Source organism: Capra hircus, chromosome 19, assembly GCF_001704415.2.
Source record: "Capra hircus breed San Clemente chromosome 19, ASM170441v1, whole genome shotgun sequence".
In the NCBI taxonomy this organism is placed as follows: domain Eukaryota; kingdom Metazoa; phylum Chordata; class Mammalia; order Artiodactyla; family Bovidae; genus Capra; species Capra hircus.
The window spans coordinates 9,156,537-9,180,977 of record NC_030826.1 but is presented as its reverse complement, the minus strand read 5'-3'; the positions used below and the strand labels follow the sequence as shown (position 1 = coordinate 9,180,977).

At 43.1% G+C, this 24,441-nt stretch overlaps 1 protein-coding gene and 1 long non-coding RNA gene across 2 annotated transcripts in view; one reads left to right on the top strand and one right to left on the bottom strand.

The window, feature by feature from the left end:
- Positions 1 to 24,441, top strand: part of TEX14 (testis expressed 14, intercellular bridge forming factor) — a 112,063-nt gene that overhangs the window by 69,975 nt on the left and 17,647 nt on the right. The window contains exons 13-21 of the mRNA XM_018064130.1: positions 6,597 to 7,525; positions 10,397 to 10,503; positions 13,076 to 13,201; positions 13,403 to 13,491; positions 14,399 to 14,668; positions 15,513 to 15,613; positions 17,708 to 17,836; positions 19,260 to 19,326; positions 23,700 to 23,781. Of these exons, the coding sequence (XP_017919619.1) occupies positions 6,597 to 7,525; positions 10,397 to 10,503; positions 13,076 to 13,201; positions 13,403 to 13,491; positions 14,399 to 14,668; positions 15,513 to 15,613; positions 17,708 to 17,836; positions 19,260 to 19,326; positions 23,700 to 23,781 (1,900 nt within the window). The remainder of the gene's footprint in view (positions 1 to 6,596; positions 7,526 to 10,396; positions 10,504 to 13,075; positions 13,202 to 13,402; positions 13,492 to 14,398; positions 14,669 to 15,512; positions 15,614 to 17,707; positions 17,837 to 19,259; positions 19,327 to 23,699; positions 23,782 to 24,441) is intronic.
- Positions 897 to 5,070, bottom strand: LOC106503188. Its single transcript, XR_001296831.2, has 2 exons — positions 4,781 to 5,070; positions 897 to 950 (listed from the first exon to the last, which is right to left on the bottom strand). It is a non-coding gene; the product is annotated as an uncharacterized LOC106503188 (long non-coding RNA).

The following is a 24,441-nucleotide window of genomic DNA, read 5'->3' as shown; positions in this document are numbered from 1 at the left end:
GTGACGTCTTTAAGTCATCTGACTTAGTTTGTTAAACGACTATAGCTTGTTGTTAATTTCCTGGTTGTAGATCCTGGAGCATCTGATCTTTATTTAAAGACTAGTTACTGAGATAAGTTTTAGAAACAAACTTAGAGTGTCCTTTTTAATGAAGGACCTGTTTAATTTAACTTGACGAATGTCTTTTTAAATTTGACTTCATGAAGCCTCTTAGCAATGTAACATAACCATAAGGAATTATCTAAGAAGTGAGTCTTAGTAAATACAGATCTTAATTAACAAAACTAGAACTTAAGATTCAGTGAAACATTAGATGTCATAGGTCTGACATCAGTTCAGTTCAGTTCAGTCACTCAGTCGTGTCTGACTCTTTGCGATCCCATGAATCGCAGCACGCCAGGCCTCCCTGTCCATCACCAACTCCAGGAGTTCACTCAGACTCATGTCCATCGAGTCAGTGATGCCATCCAGCCATCTCATCCTCGGTCGTCCCCTTCTCCTCCTGACCCCAATCCCTCCCAGCATCAGCGTCTTTTCCAATGAGTCAACTCTTCTCATGAGATGGCCAAAGTACCAGAGTTTCAGCTTTAGCATCATTCCTTCCAAAGAAATCCCAGGACTGATCTCCTTCAGAATGGACTGGTTGGATCTCCTTGCAATCCAAGGGACTCTCAAGAGTCTTCTCCAACACTACAGTTCAAAAGCATCAATTCTTCGGCGCTCAGCCTTCTTCACAGTCCAACTCTCACATCCATACATGACCACAGGTAAAACCATAGCCTTGACTAGACGGACCTTAGTCAGCAAAGTAATGTCTCTGCTTTTGAATGACATCAGTTGGTGGATATTTCTTTTACAGCTCCCCAGTATACTCTTGTATATGTCTGGAGACAGTCTTTTTTTTTTTTTTACCTTGATGAGGCTGTTCAGAACCCAGATGTTTTTAATTTCTGGAGGGACATGACAGAGAGAAAAGAAAAATGTTTTAATTTTATCTGCAAGTGTAAATCACTAAATTGTTTTAAACCATCAGTGACTGGAGGAGATGAGCTTTTTTATATTTGAAAACAAAAATTAGAAGCCAGTAATATATCAAACAAAAAAGTCATGAAAATTGTACTCATGTTTAGCAGTTTGTTCAATCTCATGTAACCAATCCCTTTGATTTGTGGTCCTTGCCTGATGACTAAGGATGCCAGTAAAAACTATAGTCTCCAAGAGGTTTGTGAAGTTTTTCTCAATGTCTGTATGACCTGTCCAGCAAAATGGGTGTCCCAGTCACTGGAGATCGCAGAAAATGTATTTTAAGCATTTTTTTTTTTATTGTGAGATATTAACCCTACAGCCAGGAAAGGCTTTATCTTATCAAATAAAAGTGAGGTTTGTCAGGGAGTCGGGAAAAGCCAAGTGGCTGTCTTGGACTTCCCATAGCCCTGACTGGTTTATAGCCATTACTTATCCATTTTAAATTTCCTTATGAGGGGTTAATTTTATAGAAGCAGTATGAGCTTTCTCTATGTGTGTCATAGTCTCCATAGATCATTGTGAAATAACATTCATTTTATCAAAGTAACGAAAGATTTAAAAAGCAAGTATGAATCACTTAAATACAAAGAAATTTATATAGTCTGTTATCAAAAAGCCATATTCCAAGAAGACTTTGATTTTTAACAGGAAGAGAAAATCAAATTCCAGATTGGTACCAGCTTATATTCATTGTGAAACAACAGTTATTCACTAGTCAAAGTAACAGTAAAAGATTTCAAAGGCAGTTTAATGCCTTAAAAACCTGTTTCACGCACAAAACTCTCTTCCACTTGAAACAAACCTTTTTTACGCTTCTGTATTCATCACGGTATTTGCCTATTCAGAGAACAACCGCTTGTAAGTTCAGATGTACTTCTTTTTTCCTTAATAGAAAGTAATTCCATTCCTTATACCATTTTATTAAAAACACACATCTTACTTTTTCTTTAGCAACCATGAGCTGTCTTGTATATTAGCATCTTATAGATTGGTGAACATAAATACCAGTTTTAATTTTTTTAAATCATTTGCTTTTTTTTTTAATAGAGAACATCTCAGGATGGCACCAAACATGTTTAGTAATAGTCCAAAATCTCTTTAGTTTTTCTGTAAGAGGAAGTTAGTGTTCAGTAATTAATGTTTTAAAAATCTTATTTTATTTGGAAATGACCTAGCTATTTAATAAACTTTTATCATTTAGTTAAGTACAATTCTAGAAATTTAGGTTACCCTAATCCTCAGATTATTTTAGACATTTCTAAAATATAATTTAATAGAGTTTATCTAAAAGTTTTCATCTCATTTATATATATAAAGAGTTACTTTTTTGTTGATAAATTTAGTTTACCTTAAACCTAGGCACAATAAAAGTATTATAATATTGATGACTTAAGACATGTCTTAATTAGAATAGCAAACAAACATTACTGTTAGATATTTAATATTGAATATTTTTCAGTGTAAGTGAACCTGAATTTAAATAGAACTTATTTATAAATTAACCACATAGTATCCAAAATCAAAGACACACACTGAGACACAGTTGAATTTAGACAGACAGACAGAGATCTCATAGTTTTCCACTTGAAATTTAAAATATCCTTTTGCTCCTTCTTTTATTTTTTCCCTTGGTTTGAGTTCTACCAATTTGTTTATGGCTGGAGTCCCAGACAGAGTGGGCTGTGTATCCCAAGGACATGATAAGAGTTAGCTTAAGGTTTTCTCCCCAGGCCTGTTTTTGTTTCCCAGGCAGAATTGGAGCTCCAAAAAAGTATTTTAACAAGTCAACTTTTTCCTAACTGCACATGCAAGAAGAACTGGTTTTGCAATTTCAAAAAAGATTTTATTTTAGCTAGTTTTCTCCAGAATCTAAAGAATATCATGGCCATTCAGTGTCAAAAATGTCATCTCTCTTTTTTATAGTCATAGTATATCATCCATATAATGAATGATATATGCATGAGGGGATTGCTGTCGCACTGGGTATAAAGCCTTGGCTACAAACTTTTGACAAATAGTGGGACTGTTAAGCATACCTTGAGGTAATAGAGTCCATTGAAATCTTTTATGTGGCTCCTTTAAATTAATGCAAGGAACCGAAAAGGCAAATCTAGGTTGATTATCAGGGTGTAAAGAAATAGTGAAAAAACAATCTTTGAGATCAATAACAAACAAATACCAATTTCTTGGAATCATACTAGGATTAGGTAGACCAGGTTGTAAAGCACCCATTGGAACAATAACAGCATTCAGTTCAGTTCAGTTCAGTCGCTCAGTCAGTCGTGTCCGACTCTTTGCGACCCCATGAATCGCAGCACGCCAGGCCTCCCTGTCCATCACCAACTCCCAGAGTTCACCCAGACTCAAGTCCATAGAATCAGTGATGCCATCTAGCTATCTCATCCTGGGTTGTCCCCTTCTCCTCCTGCCCCCAATCCCTCCCAGCATCAGAGTCTTTTCCAATGAGTCAACTCTTCGCATGAGATGGCCAAAGTACTGGAGTTTCAGCTTTAGCATCATTCCTTCCAAAGAAATCCCAGGGTTGATCTCCTTCAGAATGGACTGGTTGGATCTCCTTGCAGTTCAAGGGACTCTCAAGAGTCTTCTCCAACACCACAGTTCAAAAGCATCAATTCTTCAGCGTTCAGCCTTTTTCACAGTCCAACTCTCACATCCATACATGACCACAGGAAAAACCATAGCCTTGACTAGATGGACCTTAGTCGGCAAAGTAATGTCTCTGCTTTTGAATATGCTATCTAGATTGGTCATAACTTTTCTTCCAGGGAGTAAGTGTCTTTTAATTTCATGGCTGAAATCACCATCTGCAGTGATTTTGGAGCCCCAAAAATTAAAGTCTGCCACTGTTTCCACTGGTTCCCCATCTATTTCCCATGAAGTGATGGGACCGGATGCAATGATCTTCATTTTCTGAATGTTGAGCTTTAAGCCAACTTTTTCATTCTCCACTTTCACTTTCATCAAGAGGCTTTTTAGTTCCTCTTAACAGTTCTCAAATCAGTAAGCATTTTCCATTTACCAGATTTCTTTTGCATAATGAACACTGGAAAATCCGAAGGGCTAAAGGACTCAATGATATGTCCCTTGCTAAGTTGTTCATTAATTAATTTATGTAAAGCCTCCAGTTTTTCCTGTTGTTAGAGGCCACTGCTCTAGCCACGCAGGGTGACCAGTTTTCCAGTTACGAGATACAGGTGTGGGTGGAGGAAGAGTAACACAAGCAGCGGCCCCTGGTGAAAACGGGGCGAGGGGGTTGAAGTCTTGAGCAGTCAAAGAGTAAATTCTTCCTTGTTGATTTTTGCCCAGTTCCAATCTTGGTATATGACCTTGATTGAACATAATTTGGCAACTGGCCTCGCTATACTGATTTTGAGGTTTTTCAAAAGAGTCATCATCACTTTCATCAAAAGAATCAGAAGTCTGCAAAGATTCCAGTACTGACTTATTTAATGTCCATGTACTCCAAATAGAAACAAGGAGTGAAGTTCCTTTTGTCTGTTCTTTCTTTAACTCGGATCCAACCTTTTCCCAGACTTGCAAATCTAAGGTTCCTGTTGACAGGAACCAGCAGCATTATTTATCCACGGCTTGTAACGATTCTAACAATTGCCCTTCACTAACAGAAGCTCTTCCCGCTTTCGAGAGCTGTCTTAATAAACAAATATATAGGCAATAGTGTTCTACACTCTCAACATTTCCCATTTTAACCCTAATTAAATGCCTGAGGACTTACCAGCAGGAATTTTCAGAGGCGTCTCAACCGACCCAGGTCGCTGTGTTTTCATTTTTGCTCCAGCCCCACGTTGGGCCCAGTTGTTGCTGTAAAGGTCCGGGAGCGAGCGAGCAATGAGAATGAGAGCAGAACACGGAATCTGGTGCAGTGGGTCGGGGGCCTGCAGCCTCTGTCGGACTACGGTGCAGAGTCCACTCTGAGTCCAGCTGTTGCTCCTGACTAGACTACAAAACTTTCCTTGATCTATCTTTCCCAAGGCAAGGCACTGACATAGGCCAGATCTCCTTGTTTTTCCCCAGGCCGTTCCCTCGTGGGATGGTCTCGGGAACAGTCAGCAAGTGTGTAGGCGGTGTTCATACCTGACCCCGACCCGCTGTCAAGGTCCATGCTTTCATGACCCCAGTCATACTCCCTTCTGGGTCTGGCCTTGGGGTCTGTAAGAAGGCTATTATTCTAAGAAAAACATGAAAAATGGTTTTCATCACTGTTGGTACATCCTCAACACAGTTTCTTGATATATGCTATTTTTCCAGGTGTTATTTCTATGAAATTTCTCAAGGCTGTGAGTGTACATTATTAGAAATTCCCACTACAGTTCATTATAGAAAATTTAAATAATAGGAAGAAGATTACTTAAGATTTTAATTTCTTAGAAATAATTTGTTAACATTTTGGTATTTCCTTCTAACCTTTTTCTTAAAGCCTTGCTACTTTTTAGTGTACTTGGAAACCTTTGAACTCAGAGCTGCGAAGAACCTTGCAGTCATCTGGTTGATGCCCTCATATTCCAGATGAGAAAACTAAGGTTCAGAGAGGTGTGATTTGCTTATGATTCCAGGCTGATTACACAGTTGAAATTCAGGCATTCAGATTCTAGCCAAGCGACTGTTCTCTTGACTCTCTGTGCAGGCCTGGAGGCCTCCAGAATGGTCTCCAAGGTCTCATAACTTTGACTTCTCCATCCTATTTTCTGCAAGCCATACACCATCAACCAGGGGTGGTGGGTGGTCAGTCCTGGTGTTATTTTTTAAGGTATGATTTTTCTCACAGTGCAGTGGCTCCTTGGGTAGTGTCTTGGCTCATTTTATCAGATGCTCACAAAGAGCATGAGTTGAACTGACGTTAATATTCAAACACTTTTTGTGTAAAGAAAGTGTGAATTTAGTCCTAAGATTCAGGGGCCTGTAATTCACTTGTCCTGGTAGTTAGGCATGTTTTGAACATACTATGACTTAAGCATTTTTTCTTGGGTTTGATCCTTCCCAAATTTTCTTGTTTTTAAAATAATTTTATTTACCTATTATTTTTGGCTGTGCTGAGTCTTCATTGCTGGGTGGGGTTTTTCTTTAGTTGCGATGAGTAGAGGCCACTCTCTGGTTTGCGGTGTGCAGGCTTCTCATTGCGGCGGCTCCTCTTGTTGCAGAGCTCGGGCTTTAGGGCTCATGGGCTTTCGTAGTTGCTGTTCCTGGCCTCTAGAGCACAGGCTCAGTAGTTGTGGCACACTCGCTTGGTTGCTCCTCGGCATGTGGGATCTTCCTGAATCAAAGGTGAAACTTGTGTCTCCTGAATTGGCAGGCAGATTCTTTACCACCGAGCCACGCAGGAAAGCCCTTCCCAAATTTTCTATCTCAACCCTCGTCAAAAGTTAGAAATACCCTCTCATTCTCTGTGAGTGTATCTGGCAGTCTTTGTAACTGAAAAGTGAGTGAGACGATAAGAAACTTCTTTCTGTGTTCTCATGCCACTTGAGCAAGAAGTCGTAGGTGCTGAGCTGCTGTGGTCACTTTAATCAGCTGCATGTTGCTTTTCTTTTCAGCAGGTGGTCAGTTTCATTCCCCAAGGGGTCACTCTTCTCCCACCGGGAAAGCAACACCAGAGCCTCCTGTCCCAGACATAAGTCCAGTGGCCCAGCAGACTCACCGCCAAGACGCTGCTTCTCCTGCCTGCTCCGTGGCGGAAGAGGCCAGGAACCCCAGCCCAGATCAGACAAGCCTCTGCAGTTTCGAAATCAATGAAATCTACTCAGGCTGCCTGGACACAGCAGATGACCCAGAGGAGGAGCACCCAGGAACTGGCTCATCTCTTGAGGGGGCCACACCAAACCAGACAGATGAGCTGAAGTCCATGGAAGAAGAGCTGGAAAAGATGGAGAGAGAGGCGTGCTGTTTTTGCGACGAAGATGAGAGCTCTTCGGACGCTGACACGGAGCTCTCCTGTGAGGACTGGGAGTGGCAGAATGATGCGCTTCGTTCCCCCAGCCAGCCCGAGCCAGCCCGAGGAGCCCAGGGTGCCGTGAACAACCGCTCCATGACCGAGGAGTACATCAGTAAGTGTGTGCTGAGCCTGAAGATTTCGCAGACCTTAATGCACCAGAATGCTGATTTGCTGAGGAATGTTCAGCAGAAGATAGAAAAGCTCGAGAAGATACAGAAGGAGCAGGCGGAGCGCAGGTCTCTGTGGGCTTCTTCGAGAGAGTTTGCAGGCATCCACGACTCACCTTCGGCCCTCGGCCCCCCAGCTTCCAGCTACCTTCCTCCTGTCGTTCAGCGGCCTGGGGACCAGCAGCCGGACCCGGGGGGCAGCGGTCTGACTCTAGCAAGGTCTCCAAGGACAGTGAAAGACTTTCGAGGAGGACATTTTGGCAAGAGGTCCAAGAAAAGAAGCGACTGTGGCTGGACACCTTTAGCTTCTTTCCCCCAAGTCACTGAAGAAAGCACGGGGGATCAGCTGGAGAAGGGCCGCCAGGTGAGGCTGAGACATGGGGGCAGGGCAGCATGCAGGGTTTGGAGCCAGCCTTGGCGTACCCTGACCCACTTGCAAGGGCAGCGTCAGCACCGCCAACTCCTAGCGAGTCCTCTTTGCTTTGGGAAACAAGGCTTCTAGGTTCGAATTCCAAGGTAGATACTCTTCATCTCCTATCCCGAACCCAGCTCACAGGCCCTGTCCTCTGTAAAATTCTATGAACTATGTGAAATCGCTGTTTTGTAGGTCAAAATAATCAAGTATTGACAATTTTATATAGTTCAACTCACCAAATATGGTATCTTGGGCAGGTATTTAATCCCCATTCTGAATTGCTTATTAATTCATTCATTCACTCATTTGATAAGCATAGAGCCAGAGGCTGTTTATTAGACCCTAGGATTTGATGAATGAGCCACAAGCTCTGCTAGGAGCAACTCAGACACCGATGGGGATGGGAAGGACTTGGTAGTCAAAGGAAATGCCTCAGAGAATGTGAGAAACCATGGGTTGAAGAGTGGTTCCTCTGTGAGCTGCTGCTGTTTCTTCCTTTTTTTTTTTTTTTTGACCACACCACATGGCTTGTAGGCTCTGGGCTTCTTAAGGACAGGTCCATCCAGTAAGGCTGAGGAAATGTCCCCACACATAGAAGGGGGCCTAGCAGTAGAAGGTACTCTGTCATTGAGGGAATGAATGAATGGATGAATTTTAACAAGTTCACACATGCAGAGCTGGCTGCCTGTTGAATCAAAACTTTAGAGATGGATCAAGCCCATCCTTTTCCAGAGTGTGAAGCTCAAGCTCGGAGACGTGAACTTTCTGAGATCCATGGATGTGACTAAGCACAGGGTGGAGTGGGAGAGGTCAGCACCACTGGAAGGAGGATCTTATTACTGAAATTATTTAGAGTTGCTGGCTCATGGTATTTAAAAAAAAAAAAAAGCCGGCTTTTAGTGAGTTTTATTATTCTTTTAAAATCCTCCACCTAAAGTGCACCCTCTTGGCCTGCACAGGGCAGCTGACTCCCACTACCCCATCCCTTGCTGTGCCACTGACCGGCCCCAGCTGGGTTTCTGACTCCCAGTCTAGGGCTCTTGCACTGTTCCTTGCTGCATTTCAGTGAGACTTTAGTCCTCACTTAGAACATTTGGAAAAGCCTTGGCATTTGTTCTTATGTAAAGAGAAGGAAGGTGATTTTGGAGAACGAAATGGCAACTCACTCCAGTATTCTTGCCTGGAGAATCCCATGGACAGAGGAGCCTGGTGGGCTACAGTCCATGGGGTCACAAAGAGTCGGACACAACTGAGCTACTAACACACACACACAAAGAGAAGGCACAATGAAAGTTAGAGTTTACTAGAAAACTACTGGAAATAACTTTTATTGTATACTGTGTGTTGATTACCTTTTGCTGCATAACATAAAATAACAATGTTTTATTACTTCTCATAATTCTGTGGGCCCTGAGTATGACAGGGCTAACCTGACTGATTCTTCCATTCTTTGTGGCACTGGCCAGGACCAGCCCCTCAACTGCGTTCAGCTGGAGTCTGCATTGAGCAAGAAGTTGCAGGAAGGCCTCAGTTACTGGGCTCCCCCAGGCGGCCTCTTTCCACACTTGGCTTCTTTTGATTGACCAAGTAGTCTCATCCAAGCTTCTCTGCAGCCTGGCAGCTGGCTTCCCAAGTGAAAACTGAAGCTGCCAGGTCTCTTAAAAACTAGGACAAGGTCACTTTTGCTGCTTTTCTGATGGTCACAGGAAGCCAGCATGGATTCAAGGGAAGGAAAGTAGATTCCAGCTCTCCAGTGGCAATGTGGACAGGGAGGGAAGGAATTGAAGGCAGCCGTTGTTGGAAACCATCTACTAGTACATATGACTATGTGTAAAGCAACTATACCATATTTTAATTGTTCTTTAAAAAGCCTACCCTGGTTTTCTAGCATAATCAAGGAATAAGGCATTTTCACCTCAGTGAAATTTTCAAACATTTGAAATTCATTCTTTTAATTTCTCCATTCTTAAATTTTTAATCATACTGAATGAAAACACTACAGACTTGCCATTATTCTAAATGCCAGTTTAAATATATTCTAAATCTATTCTAGCCTTTCCTTGGTGATCATGAGGATTTTTTGAACATCTGTTACTGTGATACAATGTTGCCTCTACTCAACAGCCTCTGGAACTCATACTCCACAGAAACAATGATCATTTTTATGCATCTCCTCACCTTAGATGTCTTGCTGCCATTCCCAAATCTTTTATTTGCTGTAGGTTAGGAAATGCAATTAAACTTAGTTGAAATTGCAGTAAGCAGATCCCAGGTCTCTTTTTTTGGCTAAAGGGCATTGGCTTTAATTTATTTTACTTCTACTATTTTTGAAGTATTGTAGCCTTTTTTTTTTTGGTTGTGTTTTATTTTCATAGCACCCCTCTCCTCCCCCCACCCCCCAGTAGATTTAGGCAGATATTATTGTCCCTGTTTTATGGATGAGGAAACCAAAACATAAGGCTCACTTAGGTTAGTCTGAGTAAAGATGAGACGAGAACCCAGGGCCTGGGGCTCCTGCCATAAAACCTGCTGCCTTAATAATCATAGAGGGGAAAGTCTGGGGACTTTTGATGTCTATTTTGTCTGCTCATTTTCCACTTGCACCCTGTTCAGACTGAAGTCCTGAGGGCCAGCATGTCTCTGAAGAGGCCTCCAGCTAAGAGATGAGTTAGTAGATGTGAAACGTGCAAACTGAAATTGTCTTGAGAGGTCTGGTTAGTTCTACATGCTGAGCAAGAATGACTTTAAAAACAGAATGTGAGAGTGAAGGGAAGCGGGATTCCTTCATCAAAGCACTGAAACATGTCTCCTGATTTTAAGCTGCCAACGCTTTGTGGCCCTGGAAAACAGAGCAGAGGTGAGCAGTTTCAGCCCACTCACAGAGCCAAGGACAGCTTGGAAAGAGACAGGAACCAGAATACCAGCAGGTGGGTTAACGTTTCATTGTTCTTTGTGTCATCATGTCTTCAGACGCCCGTGTGACCCTTAGGCCACTTAATGGTCTTCATGTTGCTGGTGACAAAGAGATTGTGAGCGTTGAGGGGTAGTAACACAGAAAGGGATGTTGGCAGTTTCTCTCCGTTGAGTGAGTGAGAAGAGCAGTATAATGGAGACTCGCAGGAGACGTCAGAGGTGAAGCTGCTGCAGGTCAGCCAGACAGAACTCCTCAGTGGTCCAGAGCAGAGCACCCTGTCTTCCTGAAACTGTCTAGATCGCTTTCCTGAGAAAAGGAAGTGCCAGGCATCCCACGTGCCAGGGCTCCAGAAACCAAACTACGTGAAAATCAGTGTTGTTCAAAATAAGTGTCACTGACTGGGGGGCAGGAGAAGGAAGTTGAGCAATATCATCATTACCTTTTAGACTCTGATTTTTAGCCAGATCGATAAAATGAATTGATTTCAGCACAAATCAATTTTCCTTCAGTATAAGGAAAGTGTATGCATATGCTGGGTTTTTAAGAACTTAGGAAAAACAAATTTTCTTTTGCATAGGAAGAATTATTAATGGAGCAGTAAATGTTTTTCAGGACAGAGTCGTATATGAACTTAGTTTTCCTTTTCTGTGGTTAAAAGACAGCATTAATCCACAGCTTTGAAGTCCATCTTCCTGGAAAAAAATTTTTTTTATTCCTGCCCTCAGTGGTGACTGAGAATAATGACAAGAATTTGCTGTTCTCTTCACTTCAGTTAAATATGTACCAAAGAGAGAATCGAGGAACATGCCCAGGCATTTTAGATTAGTGTATTTTACCTTTACGAAGGGAATGAACTGAAGAACCACCTAATCAGCCTCAGAGTTTAGCACTCACGTCACTGACAGCGGCAGACAGGGCGACGGTACAGCCGCTGGGGGACGAAGCAGAAGCTGCAGCTGCGGCTGCCCTGCTCAGCGCCAAGGGAGAGGTTGAATACTTTGCTGCCAACCCACCTAGGCTTTTCATGTGCTTTCAAAATAACCTTGATTATATACATGTAGGCATTTTTGTGGGCTTCCCAGGTGACTCAGTGATAAATACTCTGCCTGTCAAGGCAGGAGACCCTGGTTCGATCCCTGGTTGGAGAAGATTCCCTGGAGAAAGAAATGGCAACCCACTCCAGTATTCTTGCCTGGAGAATCCCACGGACAGAGGAGCCTGGTGGGCTATAGTCCATGGGGTCACAACGGGTCGGACATGATTGAGCGACTAAACAAGAAGGCAATTTTGTATCCCGAGTTTTTGCTTTACATTAGAACTTTTTTATCCTTTGTTATTAAAAACATCCTGTAAACTTACTTTGAAATTATAAGTTTGAAATGGGGAAAAATTGAATTCTCCCCATTATTATTTTCCCCCATTGTTGAATTTTAGGTTGTTTCAGTCTTTCTTTTTTCTGTTATGACTAGGGTTATAGTGACTTGTCAGTAAATTTTGTTCTGCATTTTGGGTTACGTCCTTGATAGACTCCCAGAAGCAGAGTTACAGAGGGTTTGAACACTTTGAAGATGCTTGATGCTGCTGCTGCTGCTAAGTCGCTTCAGTCATGTCAGACTCTGTGCGACCCCATAGACTGCAGCCCACCAGGCTCCCCTGTCCCTGAGATTCTCCAGGCAAGAACACTGGAGTGGGTTGCCATTTCCTTCTCCAATGCATGAAAGTGAAAAGTGTAAGCGAAGTCGCTCAGTCGTGCCCGACTCTTAGTGACCCCATGGACTACAGCCTACCAGGCTCCTCCGTCCAGGGGACTTTCCAGGCAAGAGCTCTGGAGTGGGATGCCATTGCCTTCTCTGACAGATGCTTGATAGCTGTTGCCAAATTGTTCTTCAAAGAAGCTGATCAGACATGACGTTTCTAATTCAGCAGCCTCTCTTTGCACTCTGATGCAGCAGGAGACTGGGCTGTTCTAGATAAAAGGGAATTCCTATATATGCATAAATCACACATTTTCCTTTTCTTTATCTTATTTGCCAGGTCTTAAGTTGTGCCACACGGCATCTTCTAGTTGTGGCATGTGGGATCTAGTTCCCTGACCAGGGATCAAGCGTGGGCCCCTGCATTGGGAGCATGAAGACCTGGCCCCTGGATCACCAGGGAGCTCCCCTAGACGATACATTTTCAAGGAATTAGTTTCATAGGTGATAAAGTATATATAGTCATGGGATATTTAGAGGAAAAAGAAGCTGCTTTGTTGTGCAGATGAGGAGACCTTGGCCCAGAGAGACTGACGTTTGCCAGTCAGCTAACTAGTCGCAGGACATGGTCCACAACCCAGTGAAACTAGGGTGAAGATCTCTGAAGGACCTTCAGAATCCCTGGTGCCTTAAGCCCATCTTTGTAAGTGTTAGCTGTTGTGCTATCACTGATGTGCAGGTGGGCCTGTTACCAGAGGATTCTGATCAAAGAAACTACAAGGAAACTACTGAACCATCACCTATGCTCTGCTCTGCTGCAGCCCAAGGACCAGGGTTCTGTTTGTGAAGCTGAATTTCAAGATCATCTAACCCACTCCTTTCATTTCTTAGCCAGGGAAGGCCTAGGGAGTCCAGTCCTCAAAGCAGGCCGACACAGCTCAGTAGTGTACTCCTCACCGAGCCAAGCCACCCACAGGGACCACCCGCCTCATCCAACCCTGGCCAGGACTCTACCAGGTAGTACAGGCTTGTGGGCTGAGTGTTGAGGGGGTCTGCTGCCACCTGGTGGTGCACAGGAGTCAGTGCAACCTCAGAACAGCTCAGAGAATAGGGACAGTCCTCTGGGTGGGCTCATGGACTTGGGGTTGTGTCAGGAACCTGAGTAAACTGATGTGTTTGTGTCCACTTGCCCTCTTCCCCCAAATATATGCAATTCAGGATCAGTATGCAATCTGTGTCTTCTGAAATCTATAACGCAAAGTCAAGAAATAACAAAGATGATGGAGAGAGACACTTAAAATGGAAAAGTGAGTATAAAGCCATGGGTTCTGTTGGACAAAATGAAATTTAAAGTACCTTTCAAGCTTGGTTGTTATCTCAAAGTACACAGCCTGTACTGTCTTCTCATATTTTTTTCTTGTTAGATCATTCCATTTTGAAAGAAAGACCTTTCTGATTACAAACTGTAAAAGAGAAGTGCTTTTTTAAATCTCTGGACCATATAGGAAATCTTTCTGCACTCTGTATATGTGTATATATGTATGTTTTGTAACAAATGTAGTAAAAAAAATACGCAGTATAGATTCTTATAATGTTGTTAAGGTAGAGAGCTCGCAGTGTCACTTTCACCTATCCTGTGGGCGTGATCCTTTCATATCAGTTTAATCTTACGAGCTTAAAAGAATACAGCATCTATGTTTTTTGATAGTAATGCTAAGTGACACTGAAAAAGGATAGAAAATTTTGAGGAAAACACACACACACACACACACACACACACACACACACACACACATATATACATACTTCCAAAATATGAGCTCAGTCTGAAAGGCTGAGTATAGTCTAGAAAGGCTATACAAACTCAAATAGAATGCCTTCCATTAGTTTCTGCAGGCTAGGGGCTTCACATGTCATTTTCTTACAAAATCTTTACAGCAAGAAGGTCTGCCTACAAATTTCTGTTGCCTTTTAGTCTAATTCAGCATAAAGGGCTGTAACTAACTGAAAGTCTGCCTGTCCCTCACTCTGTTATTAGTTCTCTCCTCTTTTCTGTTTCAAGCCAAGCAGGGCAAGCTAAGGATGATGCAGTTCTAAAAAGGGGATAATTGTGATAATATAAGCTATGAAACATTACGTAACTCTTCAAGGAACTAAAGCTTTTATTTCCAGCATTCACAGTGCTGTTTTAAATGCTGCTTTATCTTCATCCAGTGGAGGTGAAAGAAATGGCAGCAAAGGCAGCTACTGGACAGCTGACAGTTCCTCCTTGGCATCCTCGGAGTGGTGTGGCTTTAGACAGTGAGGCTGAAAATGAGCCTGACCCCCTGCCGCAGCTCCCCGTTAAGGTCTCCGAGCATGTGGATTGGCAGCAAGCTGCAGAGTATCTCAAGAAAAGCGATGAGCCAGGAGGAAATGACGAGTGTGGCCAAACAGACAGCAGTGACCAGCATGGCAGACAGTCAGGACCTCAGCGTTTCACCAGTAAGTTCAGATGGAGGAATTGGGGTAGGTGAGCTCTATCAAGTTGTCAGCTCTCAGCAATAAGTAAACCTCCTAGAATATTTCCTTTGGCTTCTCTCCTTTCCTGTCTATCTGGGGATCCTGAATTCCAGACAAAAGTAGCACACCCATCTAATCCCACTGTCCTTCGGACAGGTGAAAAAGCCCAGGGACTCGCAAGTTTCTCTATTACTGGAGCAGATTCCTTTGTCCAGAGGAAGTAAATAGTCTCCGTGCACTGACCCTGCTCCTGGATCTAACCTGGCAAAGAATTGAACCTCTTACCAGAGGGCATTGGTGGCAGGCCAGCCCCTACTGCCCACTTCTTCGCATTGCATTTTAGGCCAGAAAAATTCTACCGTCTAATCAGAGGGTCTATGCCTGAGCAACCTAGAGACAAATGATGTTTACTGGCATCACTTTTATAGATTTGTGGGTGAAAGCTGCATGCTGTGTCTTTCTATCTGGTAATTTGCTTGCAGTCAGGACATGGGATATCATTTCACAGTTGTTTGAAAATCCAGGAACGGTACATCTAAAATTATTCGTCTTAGGTAGAAAAATATACTGTTTTGGATTTTTTTGTTATTTAAAATCTGTTCCTTGTCAAGCATCACTCTTGAACGGGTGGGCAAAAGGGAGAATGATTCACGGCCGCGTGCTAGAGCGAGGCTAACCTAACAGTCTTCACTGTTTGGACAGAAGCTGACATGACACATAGCCGCATTCGGCAGAAAATGCATACATATCTTCTCTCACACTGTCCTTTGCCCCTTCATGTCATTTAAAAATTACTGAATGACAATTATTGTGTTATAATTTTTAGGTATCAGGCACCTGCCCCCCAGAAAAGATGAGCAGCCAGAGCACGGTGAAGTCTTTCAAGCAAATTCGGATGCATCTGTGGCTGTTGAGAAGTCTTACAGCGTAAGTCATACAGCTGGAGAGCCAACTCAAACCCAAAGACCTAGTAGGGTAAAACTGAGTTGTTACGTATTAGGACATTGAAATATCTGTAGTAGTTCTTTTTTTGTTGGAGCATGTGCCCTCATGTGTCTGACATGAATGAAGAAGTCTCTCCTCCCTGTCTAATACTTTCTGAATTAGTTCAGCTCAAAGCACTGTGAATATTGGAGCTTGAGGAAAATACCGTGTTAGATTCAGCTCTGACCCTTGAGCTTTCTGTCTGTGTGCATGCTCCGTAACTCAGTCGTGTCTAATTCTTTGCAACTCCATGGACTGTAGCCCACCAGGCTCTTCTGTCCATGGGATTTCCCGGGCAAGAGTACTGGAATGGGTTGCCACTTCCTTCTCCAGAGGATCTTCCTGACCCAGGGATCTAGCCCACGTCTCTTGTGTCTCCTGCATTGTCAGACGGATTCTTTACTGCTATACCACCTGGGAAGCCCAAGCTTTCTGTCTAACTGTGTAGAAAAGACCACCTCGTAAAGCTCAGTGTGAGGTCAGTTACCAAAGTTCGTGACTGAAGTCAGATTGAAGTAGGAAAAGCAGGGGCAGGGTTGCAATGAGAGTACCTTCGCCTGGGATGTTATCTTAAGACCAAAATTCAGCTCTCAGCTCAGTGGAAGAAATGTGTTCATGCCCGAAATCTAGGCCTCAGCAAGATCTCTAGGATTCGGTCATTTCCCAGCATTTGCACTGGGGTCACAGCCCTGCTTCATGGATTTAATGCATTTTTCAAGTGTGCAATTGGGCCATGGTCCAGCCAGCATAAGGAACCAAAATTTGTAATCACCATTGACATGGAGGAATATAAACAAAAAATGAGAATAAACAATGTAAAAAGCCGATTGTGATAACATTTGAGGCTTTTCAAAGAATATACCTTTGTATTTTAATCAGTACACAGACCACTCACAGGACAGCTTATTCTTTCTCTCCCGTGAGGCCTGGGAGGACGCACCACATTAAACATACTGGCTTGGCTGGAGAAGCAGGTCTGTCAGGGAAGTGGGGAAGGTGTGGGAGGCCAGGCTTGTCTGAGAAATTTCAGTTTGATATGAGAGGTTAAGGAAAGCAGCTGCTAAGTGCACAGAAGAGGAAGTGTGGCAAAGGCAGTGTCCAGGGAAATAAACCACAAAACCTCTTCAAAGAGATGATTGAAGGTAGGGAAAGGAGCCAGCTGTCTGGCCACGTGGTGATGAGGGCCTGGATGTAGAGAAGCAGCAGAAAAGGAAGGAGTAGAGCAGAGATGCTGACGAAATAACTTGCTTTTAATTAATTTATTTATTTGGCTGTGCTGGGTCTTAGTTGCAGCATGTGGGATCTAGTTCCCTGACCAGGGATAGAATCCAGGCCCCCTGCACTGGGAGTGTGTTTAGCCACTGGATCACCAGAGAAATCCCAGTGACTTACTTTAAATTATTTCATTTTTTAAATAGTTCTCCCTTTTTTCTAAATTAAAAACAATTTTCTGGCTGCATGGCTCTGGGATTTTAATTCCCAGCCAGGGATCAAACATACGCTGCCTGCAGTGGAAGCATGGAGTCTTACCTGCTGGGCCACCAGGGAAATCCCTGTTTTATTATTGAGATTGCATTGCTATTTTAAAAACCATGCTCCTTCTCTTGCCTTTAAATGGGAATACCTGAAGGAGTCCCAGGTCTGAGCAGCCTCAACCTAGAGTTGACTCCAGCACATGGACTGTGTCTGTGCCCATGGAGATCAGGGTGTTTAAATTCAGTCCCCAGCTTGAGTTGTCTAGGGCCTTTCTTCTTCCTGTGAATTTCAGAGCAAAAAGGTCGCCCAGCCTCCCCTACTTCCACTGTGCAGGTAAGGAAGTTGAGATTCAGGACTGTGATTTGTCACACTTGCTCTAGGGTTCATGACTGGCTGTGCAGAAGGAGGGCAGAGGTGCACACGTGGCGGGAGGGGCTCTGAGAGCATCAGCCTGACTGCAGGATGATTTTAGATGCCCTGTTACTAACACTGCAGCCACCTCTAAAGGGATTTGTTTACAGTAAACACCAACTGAAAAGTGATTTCCTACGTTATTAATAGGGTCAGTCTACACAATCAACTTGTTCACCAGAGTCTTCTGAAGACACTGAAGACATGACAGATGAATTTTTAACTCCAGACCATGAATATTTTTACGCCTCAATTGCTCAAGAAAATTTGGCTCTAGAGGTAAAAATTTACAAAGTTCAGGATAGTACATCTGCAGCTTCCTCTGTTGCTTTATTCCTTTAAAATTATTTTTATTAAGAAAAATAGCTTATGCATAAAAGTATATCATGTCAATTTATCAGTGTTTTCATATGTTTTGAAAAAATGTGTGAAAAATAAGATTTTTCGTGATGAAGGTCTTACCACAGAACTGTGGTTCCTGCATTTGTGCAGCGCTTTGTACTTCTTTTCCAAAACCCATTCCTTCTTGTTGCTTAATTCACAGTCCTTTCTTGGGGGGAGAGAAGGCAGCCTGCTGTTACTGCTCTGTGTGAAGAAGCACTGGTGAGAGCAGCCTAAGGAGTTAGCCCAGGACTGACAGGCTTTAGTGGTGGGAGAGCCAGGAATAGCGGCACGGGGTCCACAGAGAACGTGAGGCTGTCCGGTACCCGGGCCTTTCTCTGGGACGTGCCTGGCTTTTGCAAGAACCTGTTTGTGCAGAGAGTATTTTCATTTATGAAATGAAAATCTTAGGAGTCTTTTTATTTACTCTTGTAATTTTTACCTCTTCTCTCCCCTGACCTGCCACCTTTGGGGGCCCTTTTTACCAATATGAAAGGTAGAGTGGAGGAAAGAGAGATTGTACATGCCAATCACCACATTTGACTGACGGGAAGAATTTAGTGATGCATCAAAAAGCATAGTTCTCCCCTGTCGGCACTTCTGAAAACTCAGAGCGGTTTTCTATAATCAGTCCTTCAAGCATTCTTGATATTACTGTGGACTGGGACATTAAGAAAATGGTTAATAAAAAATATCAAGTTTATATACGTATATATGTACACACATGTAATATGTACACGTATATAAAAAGGGGAACAGGGAAAAGTACATGCATCTTTAGGGTACAGATCATGAACTTTTATGTGCTGAACACACTCATGCAGCCAGCACCCAAATCAAGAAACAGAACATTCCTGATCCCCTAGAAGGGGATCCTTGTGTTTCCTCCCACAAAGGAACCAGTGTTCTGACTTCTCACCCCATAGAGTAGCTTTAGAGCCTGGGCCATCTTTCCTACCTTTTTTGGCTTTTCTAGTAAAGCTCCCAGGGATTAAAACATCTTTGTTGGATGGTTGGAGTGAGGAGAGGGGATAATTATATAAAGAAGGGAAGAGTAACCCAATCCCACCTCACAGTGGGAGGTGGAGGGGGGCTTGTTGTTGAGGAGGAATATATAGTACAGACAAGTTCTTAATGTCTGGGAAGAAGGTTTGTTCTTTTTCTATAAAAGATGCAGGAACTTGTAGCGATTTTCAAAGTTTAAGAACATCAAGAAATCCTCTCCCCATCTTTTGTTGTTGTTGTTTTTTTTCTCCCCATCTTTTGATGATGTATCTTCCTCTAGTGAACTTCCTTTCTTTGCTCTTTCTTTCTTTTATAGACCTCAAGTCCCATTGATGAAGACTTTGAAGGAATACAACATGCTTGCGCCCGACCCCAAGCCTCTGGTAATACACCCGGAGGGCAGATTCCTTTTAGAATCCCTCCTGTTCACTTTCTCTCTGTCAGGTCACACATGTTTAGAGCTGGAAAGGTCCTTAGAGATAACCTTCCAGGCCTTTCATTTCACAGATAAGAAAACTTAGGCTCAGTGATTTCCCCTCTTTAGAATGAATCCCCAGCTGCTCACTAGCCTCATGGCATCCATACATCATGTTATTTACATACTTCCCCTTGCATTCTTTTCTTTTTAACTTTGCTATTTATTTATTTATAAATATTTGTGTGTGTATTTATTTGGCTGTGCCAGGTCTTAGTTGCGGCACATAGGATCTTTAGTTGCTGATTTGAACTCTTTAGTCGCGAAACATGGGATCCAATTCCTTGACCAGGGATGGAACCCAGGCCCCCTGCCTTAGGATTGTGGAGTCTTAACCTCTGGACCACCAGGGAAGTCCCCCCACCTTTCATTCATATAGCATACGTTACAGCAGTTGCTTCTTTTCTTTTCCCCTGTAGTCTCTTTCCCTAGATTTCAGGCTCTTTTGTGGCACATAGCAGGTGTTGAGTTGTCTGTGCTGAGCTGCCCTGACGGACTGGCCTGGGCCTCACAGCTGGTTATTGACCTGGTGACAACAGTACTAGGTTTCTGTGTCCTTCTCTACTGCAGAAGACTGAGTTTTACCATCATTTTCCTTTGCTTGCATGACATCTTAGCAAAGGGTTAATAATAGCCAATACTACAGTCAATATGACATTGTGCCCTTTCTGGGCGTTGGGCTCTGTATAACTTAGCAATGGCTTCCTGTTACACGGGAAGTTAACCTTGGATCAACAGCTGGGGTATGGCACAAGACGAGACGTAAATGGACCACAGGTACTGATACAGACATTTCACAAATTGTACACTTTCGCTCTTTTAAGGCGTGTAACCATCTGTTTTTAAAACCAGAGTTATCCGTCTGGTGAATCACGCAGCTCGGTCCACGGTCATGTCTCCACTGTCTGAACCCAGGCTGGGCAGGTTTAGGATCTGAACATACTCCCTTCCTCCTGTTGCATCCTCCAGCTTGTGTCTCTAACCTGATTCAGGCCTCCTTCACAGCTGCAAGTGTTTTAAGAAGCTGTAAGCATTTAGATGGACAGTTAAATTCTCAGAAAAATGTTCATGTGAAGTTCCCACACCTGGGTCTCTGGCCTCTCAGTTCTTTCTGTGGAGCCTCTGCCCATGATCACTCACTCTCTGTGTGAGCCTGACCTGTGTGTGGCCACTTCACTTGTGTTTGAAAGAGGGGTGAGTAGGAGAGAGAAATTATGGGGCAGGCAGGTCTGAAAACCATGGTTAGTTGGCTGCAAACATTTGAAGTACATTAGAAGCCTCTCATTTCTACTCCATTTCCTCCTTTTAGCCCTTCTCTTCCAGCTTTCCCACTATGGCTCTGATATACATCCTCTCCATACCAGGCAGTACAACAGGGGTAACAGTTGGATACACACTGAGTTCCACACCCAGTTCTGCTGCTGATTTTTTTTCTGCATGACCTTTGGCATCTTGGGCATGTCATTCCACCCCAGGGCCCCACCTTTCCTTCGTATGAAATAAAGGAGAGAGTTAGACTCTCAAATCTAACTTCCCCCTCCAGCTCTGCATTGTGCTTATTAGGAATTCATTTATGCTTTCTAGGGCATTTGAAGAGAGTAGCAAGAAGGAGAACTGTGATGCTTCTCCACTGGTGGGGTTTCAGTATCTTCAGTTCAGTTCAGTTCAGTCACTCAGTCATGTCTGACTCCTTGCGACTCCACGGACTGCAGCACGCCAGGCTTCCCTGTCCATCACCAACTCCTGGAGCTTGCTCAGACTCATGTCCATCGAGTTGGTGATGCCATCCAACCATCTCATCCTCTGTCATCCCCTTTTCCTCCATCCTTCAATCTTTCCCAGCATCAGGGTCTGTTGTAGTGAGTCAGCTCTTCATAGCAGGTGGCCAAAGTATTAGAGTTTCAGCCTCAGCATCAGTCCTTCCAATGAATATTCAGGAATGATTTCCTTTAGGATTGACTGGTTGGACTTCCTTGCTCACCAAGGGACTCTCAAGAGTCTTCTCCCACATCACAGTTCAAAAGCATCAATTCTTTGGTGCTCAGCTTTCTTTATAGTCCAACTTTCACATCCATACACAACTACTGGACTATTGGAAAAACCATAGCTTTGACTAGATGGACCTTTGTCAGCAAAGTAATGTCTCTGCTTTTTAATATTCTGTCTAGGTTGGTCATAACTTTTCTTCCAGGAAGCAAGCATCTTTTAATTTCATGACTACAGTCACCATCTGCAGTGATTTGGGGGCTCCCCAAAAATAAAGTCTGTCACTGTTTCCACTGTTTCCCCCTCTATTTGCCATGAAGTGACCAGATGCCATAATCTTAGTTTTCTGAATGTTGAGTTTTTTTTTTGTTGTTGTTGTTTTTTTTTTTTGAATGTTGAGTTTTAAGCCAACGTTTTCACTGTCCTCTCTCACTTTCATCAAGAGGATTTTTAGTTCTTTGCTTTCTGCCATAAGGGTGGTGTCATCTGCATATCTGAGGTTATTGATATTTCTCCCAGCAATCCTGATTCCAGCTTGTGCTTCATCCAGTTCAGCATTTCACATGATGTACTCTGCATATAAGTTAAATAAGCAGGGTGACAATATACAGCCTTGACGTACTCCTTTCCCGATTTGGAACCAGTCTGTTGTTCCACGTCTGGTACTAACTGTTGCTTCTTGACCTGCATACAGATTTCTCAGGAGGCAGGTCAGGTGGTCTGGTATTCCCATCTCTTTCATAATTTCCTGCAGTTTATTGTTATCCACACAGTCAAAGGCTTTGGCATAGTCAATAAAGCAGAAATAGATGTTTTTCTGGAACTCTCTTGCTTTTTCAGTGATCCATTGGATGTTGGCAATTTGATCTCTGGTTCCTCTGCCTTTTCTAAAACCAGCTTGAACATCTGAAAGTTCATGGTTCACATAACTGCTGAAGCCTGGCTTGGAGAATTTTGAGCATTACTTTGCTAGTGTGAGGTGCGTGCAGTTGTGCAATAGTTTGAGCATTCTTTGGCATTGTCTTTCTTTGGGATTGGAATGAAAACTGACCTTTTCCAGTCCTGTGGCCACTGTTGAATTTTCCAAATTTGCTGGCATATTGAGTGTAGCATGAAAGCATCATCTTTCAGGATTTGAAATAGCTCAACTGGAATTCCATCACCTCCACTAGCTTTGTGCGTAGTGATGCTTCCTAAGACCCACTTGATTGCACATTCCACGATGTCTGGCTCTAGGTGAGTGATTGCACCATCGTGACTATCTGGGTTGTGAAGATCTTTTTTGTACAGTTTTTGGTGTATTCTTGTCACCTCTTCTTAATATCTTCTGCTTCTGTTAGGTCCATTCCATTTCTGTCCTTCACTGTGTTCATCTTTGCATGAAATGTTCCCTTGGTGTCTCTAAGTTACTTGAAGAGATCTCTAGTCTTTCCTGTTCTGTTGTTTTACTCTGTTTCTTTGCATTGATCGCTGAGGAAGGCTTTCTTATCTCTCCTTGCTATTCTTTGGAACTCTGCATTCAAATGGTTTTATCAGTGTCTTGGCTTTTGCTAAAGGTGGTACTTTTATAGTGGGCCTGCCACTGCCTACCAGGCCACCTTCTGGACCTAAAGAATGGCAGGGGGATCGTGAGCTTTTGCCAATAGGGCAGGCTAGTCTGTGTGTCCACTTCTCCATAAACCAGAGCTGTATAATGTGGGAAGGAAAATTGGATTCTGGTCCTGTGTGCCCAGAGGCCTACAAAGTATCTTCCTGAGAATTGGGGAGGACTTGAGATGCTTGAGGCCAACGAGAACAGAAGACAGTTGAATTAGCTCATTAGTACTCAAGACCCCACCCCCAGTCTTTAAGTGGTGTTTGGTGGCCAAGAGACACAGTTAGCATCCTGGGAATGCCCAGCTAATGGTCTTTTCTGCTTGGAATCGTCAGTGAACAAACAGTTCTTGGTTTCAACGCCCCCTGGTGTCTGTTGACAGGAATCAGGTCAGTTTGCCTTCCTGAAAAGACAAAACACCATTTGTCTCCGGAAGTAACTGTGAGGCTATAACTGAAAGGCCAGTAAATGGCTTGATTGTATTCTGAGTGTCAGAATATAGTTCTCCCCTCTGAGCAAGGAAAATAAACTTTCAGAGCAAAAACCTCTTCTACAGTACTCAATCCAAGCCCAATTAGGAAACTCTTTGTTTATGTAGATTATTTATTATTCTAGACCAGACCAGGAAAACTCCAGAGAATGAAAATCATAATGTGGGTTTGCAAAAATTTATTTAAAATGCTTTTACTTTATTCTTTCAGGTGAAGAAAAGTTCCAAATGAGAAAAAGCCTTGGAAAGAATGCTGAAACTTTGACCAAGTCTCAATTCCAACCTATACGAAGGTATATGCCATTATTTTATTCACAGTTTCAGATTCATAGAAGTAATGTTAATTGATGGTAATGCCCCATATTTATATGTTGTTCTTCTTCAAATATAATAGCCACCATGTTATAACAAAAAGCTTTAGGCAACTTAGATTTGTTAGGACTTGTTCAGCAGAATTGTGAAGGGCCATGAAAAGGAGCTGTCATCTGTATCCAGATCTTGACTCTGCTTTTCTAACTGTATGACTTTGGTCAAATTTCTCTTCTAGTTGTGTGTGTGTGTTAGTCACTCATTCGTGTCCAACTCTTTGTGGCCCCAGGGGCTGTAGCCTTCCAGGCTCCTCTGACCATGGGATTCTCCAGGCAAGAATATTGGAGTAGGTAGCCTTTCCCTTCTCCGGGGATCTTACCAACCAGGGATCAAATCCAGGTCTCCTGGCGGAGACCTGGGATCCTGCTGGGGATGGAGCTTCAGGATCTCCAGGCGGATTCTTTACCCTCTGAGCCACCAGGGAAGCCCAAGAATACTGGAGTGGGTAGCCCATCCCTTCTCCAGTGGATCTTCCCAACCCAGGAATCGAACTGAGGTCTCCTGCATTGCAGGCAGATTCTTTACCAGCTGAGCTACTTAATGTTATGTAGCACGCAGCCCCCAGATTCTAGTAATTTACGACA